The following is a 22,436-nucleotide window of genomic DNA, read 5'->3' as shown; positions in this document are numbered from 1 at the left end:
ATCCACCGAGTACTTCATGTAGGGGAACAGCTCTGCCATGGTGCTCTGCAAGTTGCACATCCCCACATAGGCCTCAAGAGCAAGGCATACATTACAGCTGGTCTAAGTCTTGGCAGAATGCCCTGTAACCCTCCTGGAACGTGAGCCATACAGGAAGCTTGCAAGTGGTTGCTACTAGGTTATTTCCCACTTGCTTCCCTATCTTCCCGGAAGGCTATCCTAGAAGTTTCCTGTCACCTCCCTTGTTCCGATAAGGTTTGGAGCTTTCTGCCTCTGCCCACTCAGGGTACAGCTGCAGGCTATAGAACTGCTCAGAGGCAGCATGGAATTGGCCCCTCTGTACCAGCGTATCCCACCATCCCCCTTGCTGTCATCCAGTCCCTTTTGTTTCAGTGACATCCTGTGGTTCAGAGGACACATGGAGCTGACACCCTTGCCTACTCGGGCTTTCGCTATCTCTGTAAGTCATACACTGTCTGAACGTGTCAGCTTTGCCTGGACACTTCCCGAGTTTCACTGGATGACCCTTGTCGACCCGTCAGTGGTGGACTCCCTCGGGTGCCAGCTGGGGAAGGCCTCATTCACTGATGAACTTGCTGGGAAGGGCTCTTAACCTGGGGTCCACAGACAGAACCCAGGGGCTCTGCCAATGTGGATGGGAACCAATCACATCAGTATTTTCCCTAGCTGCTACCTGAAATTATTTCTTTCAGTGATAAGTGTAGACAACAAAAGACAGAAGTATTAGCAATACCTGTGACTTTGTCATCCACAGAAATCAAGCATATTTTCATATCACCTGACAGTTGGTGCAGAGATCTTGAAATATTGTGTCATTTCATCATTACTTTGAAGTTATGATAAATATTGGGCCCACACCTAGATCTTATTAATTCATGCATTTTAAAAGTGGTACCCATATTACTAGACCATAACTCAGAATATTTTGATAACCGTATTTCATTCTAACTAGTTTTCTTTGTTATCTCACGTATTTAATTTTATCCAAATATTCTTCTCCGGTGTCCTGCCACATGGCCACTTGGTATCACACTGGTTATTGCTTGGCTATGTCCTTGGCAAATCATCTTCTCTGGCTCTCAGCTGTCTTGTCCTTAAAATGAAGGGATCAGCCTGTCAGATAATCACTAAGCGTTCTGCCAGCCAGACAAGTGATCTGATTGTGTGTATTTTGGCACTTCCGCTGTGCCACAACTGAAGCGTTCCATGAAGAAAACTGAAACTGGGATTTTGTGCTTACACTTATGGACAGGTTATTTCAGCCTTCATCAAACAGAAAACTTCTAAGAATTTGTCTAGAAAATATACAAAAAATTATCTACACATTATGTTTTGAGTAAAAAACTAGAAACCACCTAAATATTCAATGATAGGAGATTAAAACATATTTATGTGATGGAACAGAAACAGCCATTAAAACAACCCTGTAGGATAATAACATGAAAATATAGCTATGCTATACAATTAATTTTTTTGTTTGTTTGTATTTGAGACGGAGTCTCGCTGTGTCTCCCAGGCTGGAGGGCAGTGGCACGATCTTGGTTCACTGCAAGCTCCGCCTCCTGGGTTCACGCCATTCTCCTGCCTCAGCCTCCCGAGTAGCTGGGACTACAGGCGCCCGCCACCTCGCCCAGCTAGTTTTTTGTATTTTTAGTAGAGATGGGGTTTCACCATGTTAGCCAGGATGGTCTCAATCTCCCAACCTTGTGATCCGCCTGCCTCGGCCTCCCAAAGTGCTGGGATTACAGGTGTGAGCCACCACGCCTGGCCTACAATTAATTTTTTAAAAGCCATTTGCAATACTTGAACAGCTATATGATTTATTATTATTATTATTGTTTTGAGACAGGGCCTTGCTCAGTCACCCAGGTCAGAGTGCAGTGGGTCGATCACTGCTCACTGCAGCCTTGACCTCCCAGGCTCAAGCACTCTGCCCATGTCAGACTCCCAGGTAGCTGAGACTATAGGCACATACTACCATGCCTGGCTAATTATTTTTATGTTCATTTTGGTAGAGACAGGGTCTTGCCATGTTACCCAGGCTGGTCTTGAACTCCTGGGCTCAAGTGATCCTCCTGCTGCAGCTTCCAAACTGCTGGGATTACAGGCATGAGCCACCGTGCCCAGCCTGATTCTATTTGTATAAAAACATATGGATATATATGCATAGAAATCAAGGTAAAAGAATATAATCAAACATGTTAATATCAATTACATTTAAGTAGAGAAATTATGATTTTTACTTTCTTTGTGGTGTTCTGCATAGTAAAATTTCTGTAATTCATATTCACATATATATGACTGTGATAAGAAAAACAATAAATGTTGTCAGTAGGAAATCACTGGAGAATATCAAACAAAGCATTGGCAGCAAACCCACTGATTTTTGGGAGCTGCATCTTTTATCCCTAATTTTTCCATTAATCAGGCAGAATTTTAGGCACGAGAGCAAGGAAACAATGAACCCCTGACCTTCCGTCATCCTTGTTACTACAGTGAGCGCCTGCTTCATGAGCAGGGGCTGAGAACACGGGGGCCTGTGGGTCAAAGCCCCCACTGTGTCTCTTGACAGCCCCAATGGGGCTGCATGACTGGCCCCTCCCCAGCTTCCCTGATGTTCCCCAGGCCATACCTGCAGGTTGGTGGCCTCCTCTGCCCACCAGACTTCAAACTCTTTCTGTAGCTTCACCTTGGCTTTGTCCATGAGCAGCTGCAAGTGCTCGATCTCCACCTTCAGGGCTTTCAGGCGAGTGAACATTGTTTTATACCTGCAGTGGAATTGGGGAAGAGTCAGTGCACTGCTGTCTTGAAAGCATGGCATGGAGCGGGGGTTGTAAATGAATCCTGTGCCTCAGAATCCTGGCAGAGCTGCCCTGGTGCTCAGGGACTGGGACCCTATAGGAGCTTCGGAGGCCAGGCTACGGCAGCAGGGTTTGAGTCCATCACAGAGAAGCAGAGGGAGATGTTTTGGTCCAGTAGGCCTATGGGAATCTGTGTGTGAGATGAATGACCTCTCCCCCAAGAATGAGAACTGCCATTTGCTGAGCACTTACTAAAGCATAAGCATTGCTGCAGGCACTCAACATATATAAGCTCATGTAATCCTCCTCACAATCCTATGGAGGAGATGCTATGATTATCACCTCTATTTTACAGATTCAGAACCTGAGACAGGTATGAAGAGGTTATATAACTTGCTCTATGGGACAGAGATAACTGAGGAGCCAGGATCTGAACCCAGGTGGTCTGGTTCTAGAACCACAGTCTTAACTGCCTCACCATTCTACTGGCTCACCTTCATGCTGAGGACCAAAAGTAACACTGTGTTTATGAATGCACACATATATTGGTTTTGGGAATGCTAGAATGAATCAGAAATTGTCCAACAGGAAACAGTCCAATAGACAGGCCGAAGATGTAAGTTGGCCTCTAAGATGATACTGAGATTGGAAATGTGGGCCAAGGGGACAAGATGAAGATGGAGTAAAGACACAAGAAGAATGGGTTGGAGGCTGGGTGCAGTGGCTCACGCCTGTAATTCCAGCACTTTGGGAGGCCGAGGTGGGTGGATCACCTGAGGTCAGGAGTTCGAGACCAGCCTGAGCCTATATGGTGAAACCCTGTCTCTATTAAAAACACAAAGTTAGCCAGGTGTGGTGGCGCATGCCTGTAATCCCAGCTACTCTGGAGGCTGAGGCAGGAGAATTGCTTGAACCCAGGAGGTGGAGGTTGCAGTGAGCTGAGATCGCGCCATTGCACTACAGCCTGGGAAACAAAGTGAGACTCCATTTCACAAAAAAAAAAAAAAAAAAAAAGAATGGGTTGGAAAGAAACTGAGGAAAATGAACAAAGCGAGGGAGAAGAGAAGGTGAACGACTGGGGAGGGCCCCAAGGGAGTGGAGAGCGACAGCAGCGTGTGGGCTCAGGTAGTCAGGGCTTTCTGTAGGAAGACACCTGCACATCTGCTAGGAGCCACGTGAAGACCAGCACCTGGAGCTTTGATCTCCTAGGTGTGGGTAGCGGGGCAGGGGAGGTGCATGCCAGGTCAGCTGAGGGTTGGGGTGGGGAAGGGAGTGTGCTGCAGTGACACCACCAGCTCCTTGAGGCAGGAAAGGTGACTTTAGTCTCTCCAGAGCCTACCCATGGCATGGGGGAGATAGCACACATGTGCTAAATGCATCAGTGAATGAATGGATGCAGCTTGATCAGCATGTGGAGCAAGATTCGGTGACCACGCTGTATATCAGGAATGGCTACATGTCTGTTTATGCTTGAGGCTCCTCACTCTGTAAGTGAAGTCGTTTGGAGACCCCAAATGTCTGCAGCTGCGTGAGAGTATGACGTTCTCAGGACGTGGAGGGAAGTGGGCTTTAGCCACAGGCATGCGGAAGACCACTGTGGTCATACTTCTTGGCTCCCATAGGTGGCAGCAGTGGACAAGCCCAGCTGCTTCCCCGGCCTGGCTTGGCGCTTGGCTTGTTCTACATTCTAACCTCACAGTGCCTGGGGTCCTGCCTTTCACACCTGCCTGCTCAAAGGCAGCCCCTCCTCCTCCTGCTATTCTAGGATCCAGCTGCTGCACCCACGTCCCTGAGTAGCTGCAGCCTTGGGCAGCTCCAGGATGACACTGAGACCCTTGGGAGGCTGGGCTCGGGCTGTGTGTGGCTAAAAGGAAGGGCACCTTCTCTTTTCCTCCTCCAGTTGTGATCGCAGCTTCTCCTCCTGCTGGTCTGGCATCAGAGGCACCGCCATGTTTCCCGAGATTCCTGTAGAAGGAACATGCCGATGGGATGGTGAGAAAGAAAGGTAAAAGGAAAAGTGTGATATCTGGGCAGATGACAGAGTTCAAGGGCACCCCAGGAAGAAGGGGGCCCCTGTGAGTTCCTTCTGGGGCCTCTTGGTGGCAACCTCTGCTCAGCTGAAAGCCCTGAGAGGAGCGGCTTCCAGGGTTATTGTCCCTCTGCTGTCCCTCCCACTGCCAACATCTGTCACTGGAAGGGAATTCTCCCTCTACTAATCCTTTCACTATTGAGCTCATTCATTTCCTGTTGAGTCTCCAGGGAGCATGCAAAATAGCATTTCCCCATCCTCTGATAAAGAGTCCTTCAGGACTGGGCACAGTGGCTCATGCCTGTAATTCTAGCACTTTAGGAGGCCTAGGCAGGCAGGTCACCTGAGGTTAGGAGTTCGAGACCGGCCTGGCCGGTCTCGATGGGGTTTGACATGGTCAAACCCCATCTCTACTCAAAATTCAAAAATTAGCTGGGCGTGGTGGCAGGTGCCTATAATCCCAGCTACTCTGGAGGCTGAGGCAGGAGAATTGCTTGAACCCAGGAGGTGGAGGTTGCAGTGAGCCAAGATAGCACCATTACACTCCAGCTTGGGTAACAAGAGAGAAACGCCATAAGAAAAAAAAAAAGCCCTTCACAAACAAGGAAACCTCTCTAAACCATCTGACATCTTCCTCTGCACAAGTGGAGTGCTGAATTTCCAGCCTCAGAATCGTGTCTCCTGTTTTTCACTCCCTCTGCAGCAGTGGTTCTCAAGCCTGATGAACTCAGGCCATGTTAATTCACAACCAGGGTTGAGCCCAAGCCTTGGTGACGGGACCATGACGGGGCCGGGGGAGGGCTGAGGACGTCAGCAGGTATCAGCTGCTGTGCGTGTCTGCGTCCCGCTGATGCCAACCTCTGTCTTCCCCTACGTGACCGCCACTGGTTGCCTGCTCTGGCTAGTGTGCTCATCTGAAGCCGGCTCTCTCATAGCCCAGAGTATGGGGACTTTTTATTCTCCTAGGAGTCTCTTTGTGGTTGCCCTGCTTTTCTGAGCTCCATAGACAACATCTTAGAAATCACACAGCCCTGCTTTTTACTCCATGTAGGGGAGACTCAGCTATGGTCCACATGCTTCCAGACATGCTCAGACTGAATCCTTATAGTATTTATTTGCAATAAGTATTATTACTCCCATTTTACAGATAAGGACATTGAGGTTCAAAGAGGGTAAACTGCCCAAGCTAGGTGGCTAACTTCAGGTACCTTGGATTCAAAAATCCCTTCTATAACATTTCTGACAGAGGGTCATCTGCTTTCTGCTCAAATACTTCCAGGGATGAGGAGCTCACTACTTGGCAGGATAGCACATTTCACAGTGGACAGCTCTGTTTCCTCCTACTTTTGAGCCAAGACATTTCCCACTAACTTCTTTTCACCTCTACTTTGGCTCTTTGGAGCAGCATAGCATATTTTTCTTCTTAATCCGATGATCCCTTAAATATCTGAACAACAACATCAAAATACCACGTGTCTGGAACTTTTTTTTTTTTAAGACGGACTCTTGCCCTGTCACCAGGATAGAGTACAGGGCGCGATCTCCACTCACTGCAACCTCTGCCTCCCAGGTTCAAGCGATTCTCCTGCCTCGGCTTCCTGAGTAGCTGGGACTACAGGTGTGCACCACCACACCCAGCTAATTTTTGTATTTTTAGTAGAAATGGGGTTTTACCATGTTGGCCAGGATGGTCTTGATCTCTTGACCTCATGATCCACCTGCCTCGGCCTCCTAAAGTGCTGTGATTACAGGCGTGAGCCACTGCGCCCAATCCCCCTTTTTTTCTTAGACTGACTCCTGCTCAATCTCTCCCTTGAAGTGTCAGCGACCTGGTTACTTTCCCATTTATCTTAAGTATGAAGCCTAGGTCTGGACATAATACTTCCATAGGTCTGAAAGGTACAGAGTAGAGTAGGGCTCCTCTTACATTTTAAAAATTTAAGCTCTATATTTTTGTAGCAGGTGAATTACTAACAATGACCATTTATTGGGGACTTTCTGTGTGCTAAGTTCTGCCAAATTCTACTAGGCACTGGTCGAGGTCCTCTATGTACCCCATTGCTAATTCTCAAAACAACCCTTCAAGGATGGCATTGCCATCTTCTTTCAACTAGATTCTTAGTCTCAGAGAGGGCCGTGGATAACCCAAGGTTACACAGCTGCTAAATAGCAGAGCTGGGACATGAACCCATTCATTTTTTTCTGATTCCAAGGAGCCAAATGTTTCTACCAGACAGCCTCCCCAACACTGCTTGTGATTTTTAGCAGCTCTGTCGTGGTTGGCCCCTATTAAGCTTGTGGTCAGTTTTAAAACTTGCATGTTTTTTTAACAAGTGATTTTGTCAAAAAGCATTCTGTTTCAGTGTGATTGTCCTTTTGATCCTGAAGGTACCACTTCACATTTATTGGCAGCCTAGCCTGCTGGAGGTCCTTATTCTGTCACGCCATTATTCTTCCCCTTTGACTCCCTTACCCATTTGTTACCTGTGTCTTTTATGTCATTAGCTTATTGATAACTCTGCTAACTGGATCATGGTTCTGTCTGTCATCTTCCAGGTGCCAGTGATTCCCTTTTCCCTGTGTCAATTGCCAACTTTAAATTGACAGGGAGAGCAAGTGTCTTATTTCATTATCTAAACACAGGAAATACAGATACCATCGACATCCCACCTGAAGTCCACATTGTCATCTGTGTTCGTGCAATTTACTGGCTCAGATGAGGCAGCCCGCCTGTCCACATCACCCTCAGCCCCCAAGTCTCAGGCACAGGAAGCCCTCAAGGGCAGAGATTGGGGTCCTCCTGCTCTGAGAGTCTTCCCCCAGTGCTGTGTTCAGACTCCATGTATAGGGTGCACTCAGTGCCTCGCATGTTTGCTGGTCTTGTCTTCTTTGAAAGTCGTCAGACAGGATAAACTGAAGGAAGTATCTTAACATGAAACTGACAACGGCAGGACTTTCAATGGACAAATTATTTCCTTTTTAAAAAGTTTCAGAAATGGGCCCAGGTATCTTCCAGCCTGCTAAAAAAGTAACACTGTGAATTTCCTTCCTCCTTTTAACACTTTTGTCCCCACCCCAAGGGCACCCCTGAGAAATTCAATGAAGCCCCCCTCTGCTGTGACTGGCTAGACGTCCTGCTGCAAGCCCAGCATGTGAGAGGCTGCTGGAGGCAGGTGGAGGAAGAGCTGCTGGACTCACACAGGGCCATCTCACCCGGCCAGAAGAGGCAGTCTACAGGGCTTCGTGAACAGACAGCAGAAGGTAGGAGGGCCGGCCAGGCCGGCCTGCTCTTCCGTATAAAGGCTGTGGTCACCCCGTGTGAACGCAGAGCCCCTCTGTAGGAGGCAGGCTCTTGCCTTGCCCCATGGCTGGTTGTCTTTTCCTTGGGCATCTTGCTGGTTCCCCCGCAGGTCACAGAGTCTCAGGTGCCCTGGAAGTGTGTGGGGTGTTCAGGAGCCTTAGGCAAGGAGCACATTCTGAATGCCCCTGACACAAGCATGGAATGATAACATCAGCGGCATCTGAGGAGTCACTGGAGCCCAGTACCCGCGCAACACCGCTTTCATTCTCACCACCCCAGCTGGCAGACATGATCACCTCTGCTTCAGTCTGGAAGACCAAGGCTTAGGGTGACTAGGTGGCTTGTGCGATGCCACAAAACTACCAAATAGCGCCAGGCTTTGGATCCAAGTCTAGTCACTCATCTGCTTATTTAACAAATGTTGATCAAGCATTGACTATGTGTCTGCCTCTGTTCTTGGGGGATTTCAGTGGGGAAGACAGACACTAAAACAACAAATAATTGAGTCTGCAGCATCATGACGGGGATTGGAAGGTGCTATGAGGAAAGACAAAGCGGGGTAAAAAGACAGGATGACAGGGTGGAGGGCTGCCATGCTAGGTAGGGGGGTGAGGGTCTCTAAGCGGGGGGACATTTGAACAGTGGCCTGAATGGAGGGAGGGAACAGGCACGCAGAAATCGGGGCACAGAGTGTACAACAGTAAGTGCCAAGGGCCTGAGGTGTGAGCCTGCTTGCTGCATCTGACAACAATGAGAAGGCCAGGGCACCTGAGCGGTTGCTAAGGGAAATCGTGGTGGGACCTGAAGTCGGTGAAGAAACTGAGACCAGAACCTGGCGGATCTTATGAGCCATGGTAAGGACACCGGCTTTGAGAGAGGTGGGAGGCTGGAGTATTTTGAGGAGAGGAATAGGCTCGATCTATTCCTTTGAAAGCTTTTGAGTGTCTTTGTGTTTTGTGTTCTTTTGCTGATCAAGACAAAGCTACTCCAAACTGAACAACAGTTAATGTGGAGGTGGCGCCAGGAAGCTGGGAGTCTATTGAAAGGGTCTGGAAAAGAAAGCTGGGGCAAAGGACCTTGGGAAGCCAGAATGAGGGCACGGCACACCCCACGACACAAACTACCCACGTTGTCATGACAACCAAATGGGCCTGCTGCCCGAAGTGATGTTTGCTTGGTGCAGTGCGTTGCAGCCTCACAGGAGACAGCCCCTGGCTGCTTTGGATGTGTTCTGAGGCTTGGCTCATCAGTAACCTCTGAAGAGAAATAGGGGCTGGGAACTCAAAGGGAACCAAACAAAAGCGACTGAGCAAGAACAGAAGAAGAGGGAGTAGCTACAAAGGGCATTTGAGTTTTGTAGGTCTCTATCCCCACGGGGACTCTGGCCAGGGACAGAACCTCCCACCACCTGACAGGAGGCATAGGGAGCCCTCCTTTCAAGGACAGGATTCTGGCTGGGACAGCAGCACAGGAGGTCACAGTCCCGAGTGGCCTGTGAGATCACACTATTCATCTGTGGGGAGGCAGCTGCCTCCAAAGCAGTACAAAAGCAAGAGAAGGGTTTCACTCAGTGGCTGTAGGTCTGAATGGCACACAAGGCAGAAGCCCTGAGCAGTCAAACAGTAACTGAAGCTTCGAGTTGGGAGGATGCACGGTCCCAGGCTGACCTCATCTCTGAAGTCACGGGTGTTTTGGAATTAGCCGTGCAAGGACCAGAGGGGCTCTTGCTGGGAAGGGCCAGCCAAGATGTGGACCCCCTCCTTCCTGACATAATTTCTACTGGAAAGTTCTCTGCAACTCCTTGTCCCACTTCCCCATGCCCTCCTCTCAAATGCTCTCTCTCCCACGCAGTTATCTGATGTTTGAAATGTACAGAATCGTTTCTTTGGTTCAGTGGTTCTCAACTGGGAGTGCACATCAGAATCACTTAAGGAGCTTGTAAAAGCACACAGACAGCTGGGCCCTACTCCAGACCTACTGAGTTAAAATTTGTCGGTAGGGTCCCCTGGTGATTCCGAGGCTCACCCCTTGTTAAGAAACACTGCTTATGGCTTCAAGCCCAGTTTTAATGCAAGTACTCCGTGCAGAAGTTACTGAGAATACAGGCCCTGCAGACATTTAGATAGGATGGTGTGTGGGAGCTAGCATGTCCCCTACATGCCTGCCTGCTTTCTAGACCTTTGGGAGCCACTGTGATAAAAGTAAAAAGGGCTTCAGGGGTTTGCAACCAGGAAAACACACTCTCTGTAAGGTTGAAACTGCCTGCATCTGGCCCTTGTAGGTGCTTGATAAAATCTGAATAATGATAACCATCGCACAGCTGCTACATGGGTTAGGAACGTCATATGTATTGTCTTGTATAATCTACAACTCCCACTCTAGGTGGGGAAACTGAGCTCTGATAGAGGAAGTAATCTGCCCAGGATGGTGCTGCTAGTAAGCAGAGCTAGGGGGAGAACTGGCTCTGTCTGATTTCAAAGCTGGTGCCCTTTCCTCTGTAAGTGATTCCAATAATGAAGGAAGCCACAGGGCAGATTATTGAAGTCTGTATTGACTCATCGTTGGTATTTGAAGGTGTTGCTCTTTTCCATGAATGCCTTTCAGATCTGGGTTGGGGCTGAGAGAAAGTCTTAGTGTCTTCCCCTGGTGCTGGCCTGTGATGTCTGACCTTTAATAACCGAAATCCATGACCTGTGCCCCTATCCCATATGGCATTTGCAGCTTGCCTGCTGGGTGTGAAGAGCTATCTACCTGCACTCCAGGGTCAGCCCACAGAATACCCACAGCCGGCCTGTTCCATGCCCTTGGCTGGACTAGAAATCTTAAAAAGGATGATGTTGAAATTTCTGACCATTCACCAAAGCCAAAAGGGGCCCTCTGGGCTTCTGTAGAGCAAAGGCTGTGGGGCCCACATGGCTGTTGCCTAGCCAGTGCCCTGCGTGGGAAGGGGTGGTGAGTTATGTGGCTCTACCATGGCAGATAAGACATCAGAGCCAGGAGGCACTCCAGCTGGTCGTCTTGGCCATCCAACTATCCAATTAATGATTCATTTGCTGAATACCCACTCTGGGCCTCCTTGGGGCTCAGCTGTGTCACAACCATAGATCACTTCAGCCTCACCTTGTTCGAGAAGTCAAAGTGTCTATTCTTATGGAGATTGATGGTGTTCATAGCTCAATTACCACAATGGTCAGCAGCTCAGAGGCAGATTCTGGCTTCCCAATCAGACCACTGCCTGTTTAATGGCTCAAATTTATTATCAGCTGGAGCCGTCACATGCCGACGGGTGCTCAGTGCTGCCATCCATCCTGGTGTTGATTTTGTAATACCTTAGCGGCCCAGGCATGCCCAGATTCAAGGGTGTGCTGAATGACCCTGCGATACATTGTGCCCGATAATTTCTTGGGCACACTCACCCACACCGCCACAGGCCCTGCGCTCACTGCCACTGCCTTCCCTTCAGGAAGAGCACGGCACTCTGTGAGAAGATAAATGGCTGTACTTTAGTACAATCAGGAACATGCCAGATGCCTGCTTGTAGCAAAACCCAGGCCCTGACAGTCCCCTCACAGAAGGCCGTCCACCATCTCTTCCTGTGTGAGTAATCTTCCCTGCTATGAGTGTGGGCCTCTGCCCAAGGTTGTCCCCTGGGATGGCGGCCTCTCTCCTTCAGATCTGCTCCTTCTCACCACCATGTTCTCTGTGGAGGAGGCAGACCATAAAGTCAGAGGGTCAGCGTGCACTAGGGTCAGTCGGCAATATAAAGGAGACCCTAGGGCCATACGCCATACACAGGGAAGACATTCCTAGTCTTATTACTGCTTGAACTTGGCATGGATCCCATTCATGGTCACCTCTGTTCAAATGGGAGCTCTCTCTCATCTCTCTCCACCACTCCTTCTGCTGGAACCCCAGATACATCTTTTTGTTACTGGTCTGCATTTCTCTTATCACCACCACTAAGAGCCTGGCATGGTGATTTCTGGGTCTGACCCACAAGGTCCCCCTTTGCCCTGGCACACAGCACCTCTCCCAGCCTAGCCCTCCAGGGGCAGCCTTCCAGTCCACTGTGACTTTCTCACTCCTCCATTGGAAGTATGCTTGAAGTTCTGAACTCAGGTTTCTCTCAAAGCTTTGAGTACCTTGGCAGTTCTCCCTCCTGTCGCTTTAGCCTCATGGACTTGTGACCATATGGCTCAGTGCAGTGGCTTCTCAGAGACCTTAGCAGGAAACATGCCATGCCTACAATCCAGCTGCATCTTTATCACACTGGACCAGCCAGGGGCAGTGTTCTCAGGACATGTATGATCTTTTGGGGAGAGCAGTTTTTTTGCACCTATAAGAGCCAGCACAGGCCTTCTTCCTATGAAAACCTCTAATGAAGATGGTTAGTAGGGTTCCATCAATTCTCTTGACTGGCTAATTAGAGAAATTTCAGGAGTTTTTAAAATTGAGTTGCGGATCCTTCATAAAGCTGTCTCCCTCTACTTTTGGAAAACATACCTGCTACTAGCCAATTTGTAAATTAATCCTTTCATTTGGCAATAATTTATCATATATTGGAGTCAAAAGTGAGTTCTGAGACAGACCACACAGTAGAACTGGCACATTTTCAAAGTGAAATGGCGAGAGCTGGCTAGACAATCCAAACACTCACACCAGCATTTGAAAAGGGCCAAAATAAATGTTTGATGAGAATTCCTTGAAAAAGAGCAAGCAGTTTGCCTAAGCCTACCTCCTCTCCCTCCTTGGGGGTGGTGTGTGTGGAGAGGCATCTTTCTCCCTCAGGGACAGTGAGGGAGCCTGAGAGACCACGCAGAAAGTTTGCTGAGAATTCTCAGGGATCTGTGTGGGTGTTGGGGGTAGCAGGCAAGAAGGACAGAGAGCACTACTGTCTGATTTTTCTTCAGGAGCTCTAGAGGGTGGGGAATGGGCTGATGATCTGCTAGCGGTAAGAGCAGGGTTACTACTGTGTTTCTGTTGACCCAACATGGGCTATAAGCACAGAAGAGAGGCAGGTTAGGGGCACTTTGGATCAGTGGCATGCTGGTAAGTGTTTAACAACCAGCTCTCTGGAAGAAAAAAGCCCTGATTTTCAGTGTTTGCCAATTTTGGGGGTGCAAATACTCCTGTTCAGTCTACCAACATGTTGTTCCTGAATCTGGAGTTGGGGAAAAACACACACAATCAGCCCTTGTGAGCCAGTGGGAGCTGGCTCCAGCCCGCCTCTGAGCTCCTCTACCGCAACACTTGACACTTACATTCTTTCTCACGGGGCCACCAGAGGGGCAATGGGAACGCAGGAGAAGGAAACTTGGAGGCGGGCAACCTGGGGGTGGTAATGCTGGGCCTATTCCTAGCCCATTGGCTTCTCCACCCTCTTTTACCTTCCTTACACCCTCTGTCTGGGCTCCCCAAGTGGGGAACAGCAGCAAGCAACTGGAGGGTAGGAGGAGAGAGTGGCCAAGCTGTTTCTTCATGGTAGACATCTCTGCGGGGTCACAGGCTGGACACATGACTTGACTGAAGGTCACAGTATCAGATGGCGAGGGCTTTCTGCACAGCCCTGACAGCTTTTAAATTCCAGTGACTTCTCCCTGTCTTGTCCAGGCCTAGGGACAGCAATGCTTCCTGCTTTGCCGCAGTGACTATCTCTGGGGTGCTCTCCCTTGCAGTTTCCCTACACTCTGCTTATGCCTCTGTAGGTAGGTCTTTATCCAATTATCTTCACAGCGTCTCATCTGAGTGCTGACATCTGCTTCCTGTTAGGACTCTGACCCATATAGGTTCAAACTGGGTAAGGAACTGTCCAGTAAGGCACATTCCCTTAAGTTAAGGGACCTGCTGGTGAAGGACCTCCGGAGACCCATGAAAGCACCCCAGATTAGGAAGAGTCTGCTTTGAATATCTACCAGGCCCAGAGAGTCCAAGGCCACATTACAGCAGAACCATTCAAGTGAGATTTTACCAACAGCCCTTCCTCCCTTTCTTCATTCCTCTAATCCCTTCTTGAGGAAATTGAGCCTTAGCAGGCTGAGGAAGGGATGGAGTTAGAAAGACAGAAGCTGATGACTATTTCCCTCTCCTCCTGACAGCTGGCCTGAGTTGGGGTAAGGGAGAGAAGTCTTATCTCTTGGTGAAATTGGAATTATTAAGATTGCAATTACAATATAAAATGACTACTCTTTTTGGTTTGTAATTAATAATGAATGACCAATTCAGTTATGGGGTTGATCAATTTCCATCCAGGGGCAGAGGAAGAACTTTCCCTCCTATGAAGACGGAAAGAGACGGTGAGAGAACAACAAATAACTAACCTTCAGGGCACTTCCCTGTATCACTCATGTCAGGCACACCACCGACAGCTATTAAGTCCCTACCAAAAATCAGGATGCTCCTGGAGAAGAAAATAAGTGGTAAATTTTCTGTTTTCACCTTTAAGTAAAACGATCCTGACATAAATGGTAGTGAGGAGAATCAAGATTAATCAGAATTGAATTGGGATTCACTTTTTACTATGATTTCTATCACAAGGATTCCACTAAAAAAGTAATTTTTATGTGATCTATGAAGCCTTGGAATCTAATCCTTCATAGAGTTCTGGGAATTATTATAAACCCTTGCAAACACAAAAAGTTCAGAGAATGATATAAATAACACCCATGTACTGACTATATTTTGAAATATCTAAATGGTTTTCTGCAGTTTCGTTTTTTAATTTTAAATAGAACATTACAGAATTGGTAAAAGCATCCTCCACAATTCACTACCCTTTCTCCTGGGCAGGCTCCTGGCTCTTTACAACAGCTCCCTCATGATTTCTCAAATAGATATCAGGATTTACAAAGTACCACTTAAAGCTTTCTATTTTTAGCACCCATCACTTGTATTTCAGCACAGCCAACCTTGGTTTCCTGTTGGTTGGTCTTTCCCAAACTAATCATCACCTTCTCTGGGGAGATGGGAAAGACTTACCCAACTCCATTACACATGCAACAGAACTGTTCCTAGGAAACACCGAGGCCTTTCTGGGTCCGAGATTTGCCAAGCACAGATGGCGATTTTCATCATGTGTAAAGGAAAAAGAGGACAGATGGAGGGGCCAGCCATAATACATTCTAGTCTAGCAGATGAGATGCAGAGGCTAGAATTTTGTCTTCTATATGTTTGGTCAAATGCTTAATATGCTCAAAGCAGCACCTATGATTTCTGCACATTTGCATGATGAAAAAAAAAATGGCTCTGACAACTGGTAACAAGATCATCTGGGATCAGTACTTGAAGGAATAGACAGCCCCTTCTTGGATGTGATTGTGTTTTTTTTGCAAGAAAGAGTGATCAGTGGTGTCTGTGAGTAAATATGGCTAGAGCAGTGTAGTAACTGTGTCTTATGGAGGCCTTCAATGGTGCTGATGGCCCACAGCCATGGTCAGCTCTGTGGCAAGGAGTCTGAAATTGTCTCTGTTTGCTGATGACTTGAATTTATATATAGAAAACCCTAAAGACTCAACCAAAAAACTTTTGGTTGATAAGTGAGTTCAGTAAAGTTGCAGGATACCAAATCAGCATATAAAAGCCAGTAGCATTTCTATATACTAACAACAAACTATCCAAAAGAGAAAATAAAAAAAAAAATCCATTAATGATAGCAACAACAAAAAACCCCAAAGAACAAACAAACAAACAAAAATTGGGTGTAAATGTAACTAAGGAGGTATAATTGAAAACTACAAAACACTGATGAAAGAAATGGAACAAAACCCACAGATAAATGGAAAGATATACTGTATTCATGGATTTGAAGAATGAATATTGTTAAAATATTCATAGTATGCAAAGCAACACACAGATTCAATGCAATCCTTATGAAAACTCCAATGTTATTTTTTACGGAAATAGAAAAAAAATCCTAACATTCATCTGGAACCACAATGAATGGTGGTTACTTAGACCTTCAATACTTAGACCTTCAATAGTCAAAGTAATCTTGAGCAAAAGTAACAGAGCTGGAGGCATTACACTCTTTGTTTTAAAAATATACTACCAAGCTATAGTAATCAAAACAGCAGGGCACTGTGATAAACAGACACATTGACCAATGCAACAGGAGAGAAAGCCCAGAAATAAACCTACATATTTATGGCCAGTTGATTTTTGACCAAGGTGCTAAGATCATACAATGGGGAAACAACAGTCTCTTCAATAAAATGTGTTGGTAAAACTGGATATCCACATGCTCAAGAATAAAATTGGATCCCTATCTCAAACCATATAGAAAAATTACCTCAAAAGAGATGAAAGACTTAAATATAGATCTGAAACTGTAAAACTACCAGAAAAAAACATAAGGGGAAAAGTTCAACAACACTGGTCTAGGCAATGACTTTTTGGCTATGACCCTGAAAGCATAGACCACAAAACAAACATGGACAAATTGGATTATATCAGACTAAAAAGCTTTTGCATAGCAAAGGAAACAATCAACAGACTAAAGAGATAACTCGGAGTGGAAAAAAATATTTGCAAACCATACATCTGATAAAGGGTTTATATTCAAAATATACAATGGACTCAAACAACTCAACAGCAAGAAAACAAATAACCCAATTAAAAAAATGGGCAAAGGACCTGAATGGATATTTCTCTAATGAAGACAAACAAATGGCCAACAGGTTCATGAGAAAATGCTCGACATCCCTAATCATTAGGGAAATGCAAATTAAAATCACAATAAGATATCACCTCACACCTGTTAAAATGGCTATAAGAAAGATGAAAGATAAGTGCTGGTGAGGATATGGAGAAACGGGAACCCTTGTACACCGTTGGTGGAAATGTAAATTAGTACAGCTGTCATAGAAAACAGTATGGAGGTTGTTCAAAATACTAAAATAGAACCACCATGTGATCCAGCAACCTTGGTTCTGGGTATGTATCTGAAGGAACTGAAATCAGTATGTTGAAGAGATATCTGCATTTCCAGATTCATTGTAGCATTGTTCACAATAGCCAAGACATTGAATCAATTCATCAATGGATGAATGGCTAAATAAAATGTGGTATATATACACAATGGAATACTATTAACCCTTAAATGAGAAGGAAATTCTGTCATTTCCAACAATGTGAATGAAACTGGAGGACATTAGGCTAAGTTAAATAAGCCAGGCACAGAAAGACAAATACTGCATGATCTCACTTATGTGAGAATCTGAAATAGTTGAACTCATAGAAATAGAGCCTAGAATGGTGGTTACCAGGGGTGGGAGGTCAGGAGAGGGAGATGTTGGTTAAAGGGTACAAAGTTTCAATTAGACAGGAGGAATGTTTTTGAGATCTATTGCACAGCAGGGTGACCACAATGAGTAATAATGGACATTTCAAAATTGCTGGGAGTATATTTCAAATGTCTCACCACAAAAAAAATCTGGGTAAGTGTGGCAATGAATATGTTAATTAGCTTGATTTAAACATTCCACATTGTATACATATATCAAAACATCACAATATACCCCCAATATATATATAATTATGGCTTGTCATTTAGAAATAATATTAAGACAAGCAAACAAAAATACCAAAAGTGGTTGAGTAATGAATGACAAATTTGCTCTCTCTGCTTCAGCTGGGACATTGATCGCCTGCCCTTGGACGTTGGCACTCTGGCACTCAGGCCTTTGCACTCAGACTGGGACTTAAATTTTTGGCTGCCCTGGTTCCCAGGCCTGCAGGTTTGGACTAGAACTACACTAGAACTACAGCTAGACTTTCCTAGGCCTGCAGCTTGCAGATGGCAGATCATAGGATTTCTCAGCCTCCATGCTGAGTGAGCCAATTCCTTATAATAAATCTCTCTCCATGCATCAATATATTTCCTATTGGTTCTGCTTATCTGGACAACCCTGAGTACTACACAGGGTGAATGCTCTTTTTGCTAAACCACAGTTGCTATTACAGGCTGACACCAGGGCTGACATACAGTCTTCCTCTGCTCTCCAGAATGGTTGGTGCCGGAGCCTTAAACCACTCAATGGGTCTGAACCCTTGGCAGTTGGGAACTGGCCGGCGAGGGGGCTCCTCCTCACTCCCAGCCTTTCCCTTGAGCATGGAAATTTGGCTAAGGACCTCATGTCACTGAAGCTGGCCCTATATTCACAAGCAACTGTGGATTAGAATTAAGTGGTGAGACTGTTGGTTTTACGGAGTTACCTGAATTCTTTTGGAACCAACTGAGATGTCATCTCAGCCTTAGGGGGCAGCTGCATCCTTTATATCCTGTCTTATTTCAAGGAGTCAACTATTTTTATTTATTTATTTCTCCTTATTTCAAGGAATCAACAATGAAAACATCTGTAATCCATCCAAGCCCTCCCACATCTCCGCACCAAGGTTGCGAGTGTTTCCTGCATGTCTGAAGGAAGCCTGCATTCACAGAGGTAATACTGTGCCGCTTGAGGGCTGTGGAGTGCTAGGGATTCATTTGTTCATTCAACAAGCAGTCAGTGAACGCCAGCTAAGCCTCGGGAGCTGTGCCCGGTACTGGGCTATCATCTGGTCCAAACACATCATTTTACAGACGTGGAAACCTAAGCGCAGAGCCCCTCAGCTGCCTGGCTCATCTTTAAGGCCAAAATGTGAGTCCTAAGTCTCACTCATTCATTCAATAAGCACTTAACGGAGGACAAACTGTGTGACAGTCACTGTGCTTGGTGTTGGGGAAAGAAAGACGCTCTGTCCAGTGGGGGAGCCACAGACTAATCATCACCGTCTAGTGTGATGAGCTGCATCACAGAGGGATATGCAGAGTTCTGTGTGAGCCCAGAGGGAGCTAAGATAGCTCTGGGGAGGGGACATTTGGACTATCTGACTTTGGAAATGTTTTAAACAGAGCTGTGATATCGAAAGAAAGAAGCTGTATTAAAAGCTGCAGAACTCTTTCTTCAAATATAAGCTTAATGGAAAAACAAAAAAGATCTGAAGTTGTTTTGGTTGAATTTGAGTGGGCGAATCCCAAAGCTGCGCTGTTTGCACAGTGGCTGTCCTCACTCTTGCCTCGTGGTTCTGAAGGGGCTGTAGAGAACATGTAGGTTGCACAGAGCACATTTTGCAGACCACTGGGCTAGAGGATGCTGGAAAGGCCCCTTCGGTTTTTCTTTTCTTTTTTTTAAAAATTTGCTCTGTCTCCTAGGCTGTAGTGCAGTGACATGATCATTGCTCACAGCAGTCTCGACTTCAAGGAATCTTCCCACCTCAGCCTCCCAAGTAGCTGGGACTACAGGTGTGTGCCATTGTACCTGGCTAATTTTTACATCTTTTGTAGAGATGAGGTCTCTCTATGCTGCCCAGGCTGGTCTTCTCCTGCCTTGGCCTCCCAAAGTGCTGAGATTACAGGCATGAGCCACTGTGCCTGCCCTCCCCACCGCCCATCCCCCCCATCTCTCCCATCTCCCATCCCCCTCATCCCGCCCCCCATCCCTGTTTCAGTTCTGTCTCAATCAGTGGTTCCTCTCCACATCCTTGGATTCCCAGTTTCACACACTGGATCATGCTAGGTGCTCAGTGAAGTCTGGGGAATAAATGGTTGACAGTCTGGCCTTTTGCTTTCTCTGAAATTTGTTGTCGCTAGGTGCAGAACTCCAAAAAGCATTTCAAAACTAAGTGTTCACCAATTTTACATCAAATGGGAGAAGGTGGCATCAACAGCCGAGGCCTGTCTTTGAAAAACAACAGGGATGCCACAAGAGGTCACTGCAGGAATGCCGGTTGTGGGAAAAGAGCCCTCTCAGATGACGCAGTAAAACAGGGAGCCAGCAGCTTCAGAGCCTCTCTCTAACCCATAAGGCCCTTGCAGGGGACTCAGAGCTGCCTCTGCCTGATTTCCCAGGTCAGGTAGTGAAACACCAGCCAGTGGCAATCTCAGGGCCCCAGGTGGTATCACAGTCGATTGGCTTATTCTTGGGGGCTGCTTTTGTTCAAGGAGATCTTTGTTCCTGGGGCAGTGAGAAGAGGGAGGAGGGAGGTGGGAAGAGGGGTAGTGCCCAAGAGGTGGTATTCCTGGGGGAATCTCAGCCATCCTTTGGAACTTGTTGATCTTCAGTTTGTAGGTATTTTCTTTTTTTAATTAATACTATCAGTATAATAACTATCTTCTACAACAGTATATGAAACATGCCTGCAGTCGAGGAAATGGGATGTTCCAGTAAGCTCTGTTTTCACAGAAGTTGGGTCAAGGGTAAGCAGAGAAGCGTAAATGTAGAGAAACCCCCACCCCACACACAAACACACAAACCACACACACATATAACACATACAATATATCCATACCACAAACACACCACACACACACACAAACACACAAACCACACACACATATAACACATACAATATATCCATACCACAAACACACCACACACACACAAACACACAAACCACACACATACACACCACACATGCAAACACAAAACACAAAACAAAACATACATATGTACAACATATCCAACACACCACATACACACACACACCACATGCCACATATACATACATACAACACATCCACACCGCACACATACCACATATACACATACACATAACACATATCCATACCACATACACACACACCACATGCCACATATATACATCACACACATACATACACAGCAGACACACATATACACACACCCCAACTAACCCAAACTATTTCCCACTCTTCTCTGTGGTTCAGAATCCTGCCCATTCCTCAAGACTCAGCCCAGGCCTGTGATCTTGGTGACAACCCCCCAGGGCCACTCCTCCTGGTAAGAATGGAAAGTTCTCATGGCCTGTCCCTCTCACCTGACATGTTTCACATGCTGTTTGGTAGTGTGATGTATCTTTTAAATTTTAACCACAGGCACCTGTTAAGGGTTTTGACTGAACCGAACAAGATCCAGCCCTGATCAAATATTGCTCAGAAGAGATATTTGAGAGAGAGGCCACAGCCCACGTTCCTGGGGCTGGATTCTTCCAGTTTTAGTCATGCTCTGTGTGGCCATCAGAAAGCCGAGTACCTGGATCCTATTATCTTGGCCGCTCACATAAACGCTTTCAGTGAGTTATGCTTTAATGTCAGGCTTCTAGCTTTTATAGAGGGTCGAATACAAGAATCATCTGGTTGAATAACATTTCAGTATCTTTTGTAAAACTGTAGTTGACATCGTTCACTGTGTCACTCAGTGTCCTTTATACAAGGATCCACACGACAAATTCTGGCTTGTATTTAGTTCCAGGAAGAAATTCTATTTTCTGCAGATAAATTAGTTAGTATGCTTCCTGCTGTCAGAAAATGAAAACTATGTAACTCTGGGTGCTTTTTTTGCTTAGCAGCTAGACAAGAGAGAGCCAAATTTATTGCCTGTGTGTTGTAATTTGCTCAGCTGTGGAGTCCAAAAGCACTTATGCCTTCTACTTCTTTTAAATGGACTTATTTTACTTTATTTTATGCTCAAATGTCTCATTGTGCTTTTGCAGAAATGTGTGACTCTGGAAGTCACCTGGGGAAGCACTCATTTGGCCATTGACTTGGCCTATTTATTACTTGTGCTGGCTGCTAGGGATGTGAAGATGAATTTGACTGCACCCACCTTTCTTGGAGCTCACATTTTAGCATGGAGAATATATATGGAAATAAATAATTACAAAATAGGGTTGGTGCCTTAACAGAGACCCATGAGGCGGAGGCAAAAGCAGACTTGGGGAGAAGGGGTCAGGGAAGGCTTCATGGAGGAGGTCAAGGTTGAATTAGTTTTGTGACTACAGTGGGAAGAGGACAGTGAATGGAAAAATGTAGGTCGCTAAATCTGATACTTAAAAAAAAGGAGTTGTCTTTTTATGCATATGCCAACTCATCCTGGTTAGATTGGAAACTCTTTGAGGACAGGCACTGGATACAGCCCTCTGTGGATTCCATGATGCCTGGCAAAGTGCTAAGGGCAGTGCAGTGTGATGGTTGGAGCACTGCTCTGGACCCAGGCCTTGCATCCATAGCTGAGCAAAGTTAGGCAGGTTTCCTTAACCCCTTTGGGCCTTAACTGTAAAGTGAGGATAATAGTAACATCTACATCATGGGGATGTGAGCATTAAAGAGGAAACCCATGTAGAGAACTTAGTAACATACCTGGCACATGGTAAAGTACTCAAGGAACATTTGCTGATTAGTCTCATCTGCGTTATCAACAATACTAAATCATTTGGGGTCGATAGTACAGTGAAGTGGTAAAAACACACACAACTGAATTCAGCAAAGCAC

At 46.2% G+C, this 22,436-nt stretch overlaps 1 protein-coding gene across 3 annotated transcripts in view; it reads right to left on the bottom strand.

Moving 5' to 3' along the window:
• KIF6 (kinesin family member 6) overlaps positions 1-22,436 on the bottom strand; it is a 386,472-nt gene that overhangs the window by 21,915 nt on the left and 342,121 nt on the right. For all 3 annotated transcript variants that reach the window (XM_011944312.1, XM_011944316.1, XM_011944305.1), the window contains 2 exons: positions 4,703-4,787; positions 2,654-2,789 (listed from right to left, as the gene is read on the bottom strand). In XM_011944312.1, the coding sequence (XP_011799702.1) occupies positions 2,654-2,789; positions 4,703-4,787 (221 nt within the window). The remainder of the gene's footprint in view (positions 1-2,653; positions 2,790-4,702; positions 4,788-22,436) is intronic.

This window comes from Colobus angolensis, unplaced genomic scaffold, assembly GCF_000951035.1.
Source record: "Colobus angolensis palliatus isolate OR3802 unplaced genomic scaffold, Cang.pa_1.0 Scaffold105, whole genome shotgun sequence".
Taxonomy (NCBI): Eukaryota; Metazoa; Chordata; class Mammalia; order Primates; family Cercopithecidae; genus Colobus; species Colobus angolensis.
Note: the sequence above shows the minus strand (reverse complement) of the source record. Positions and strands in the feature narration are given on the sequence as shown.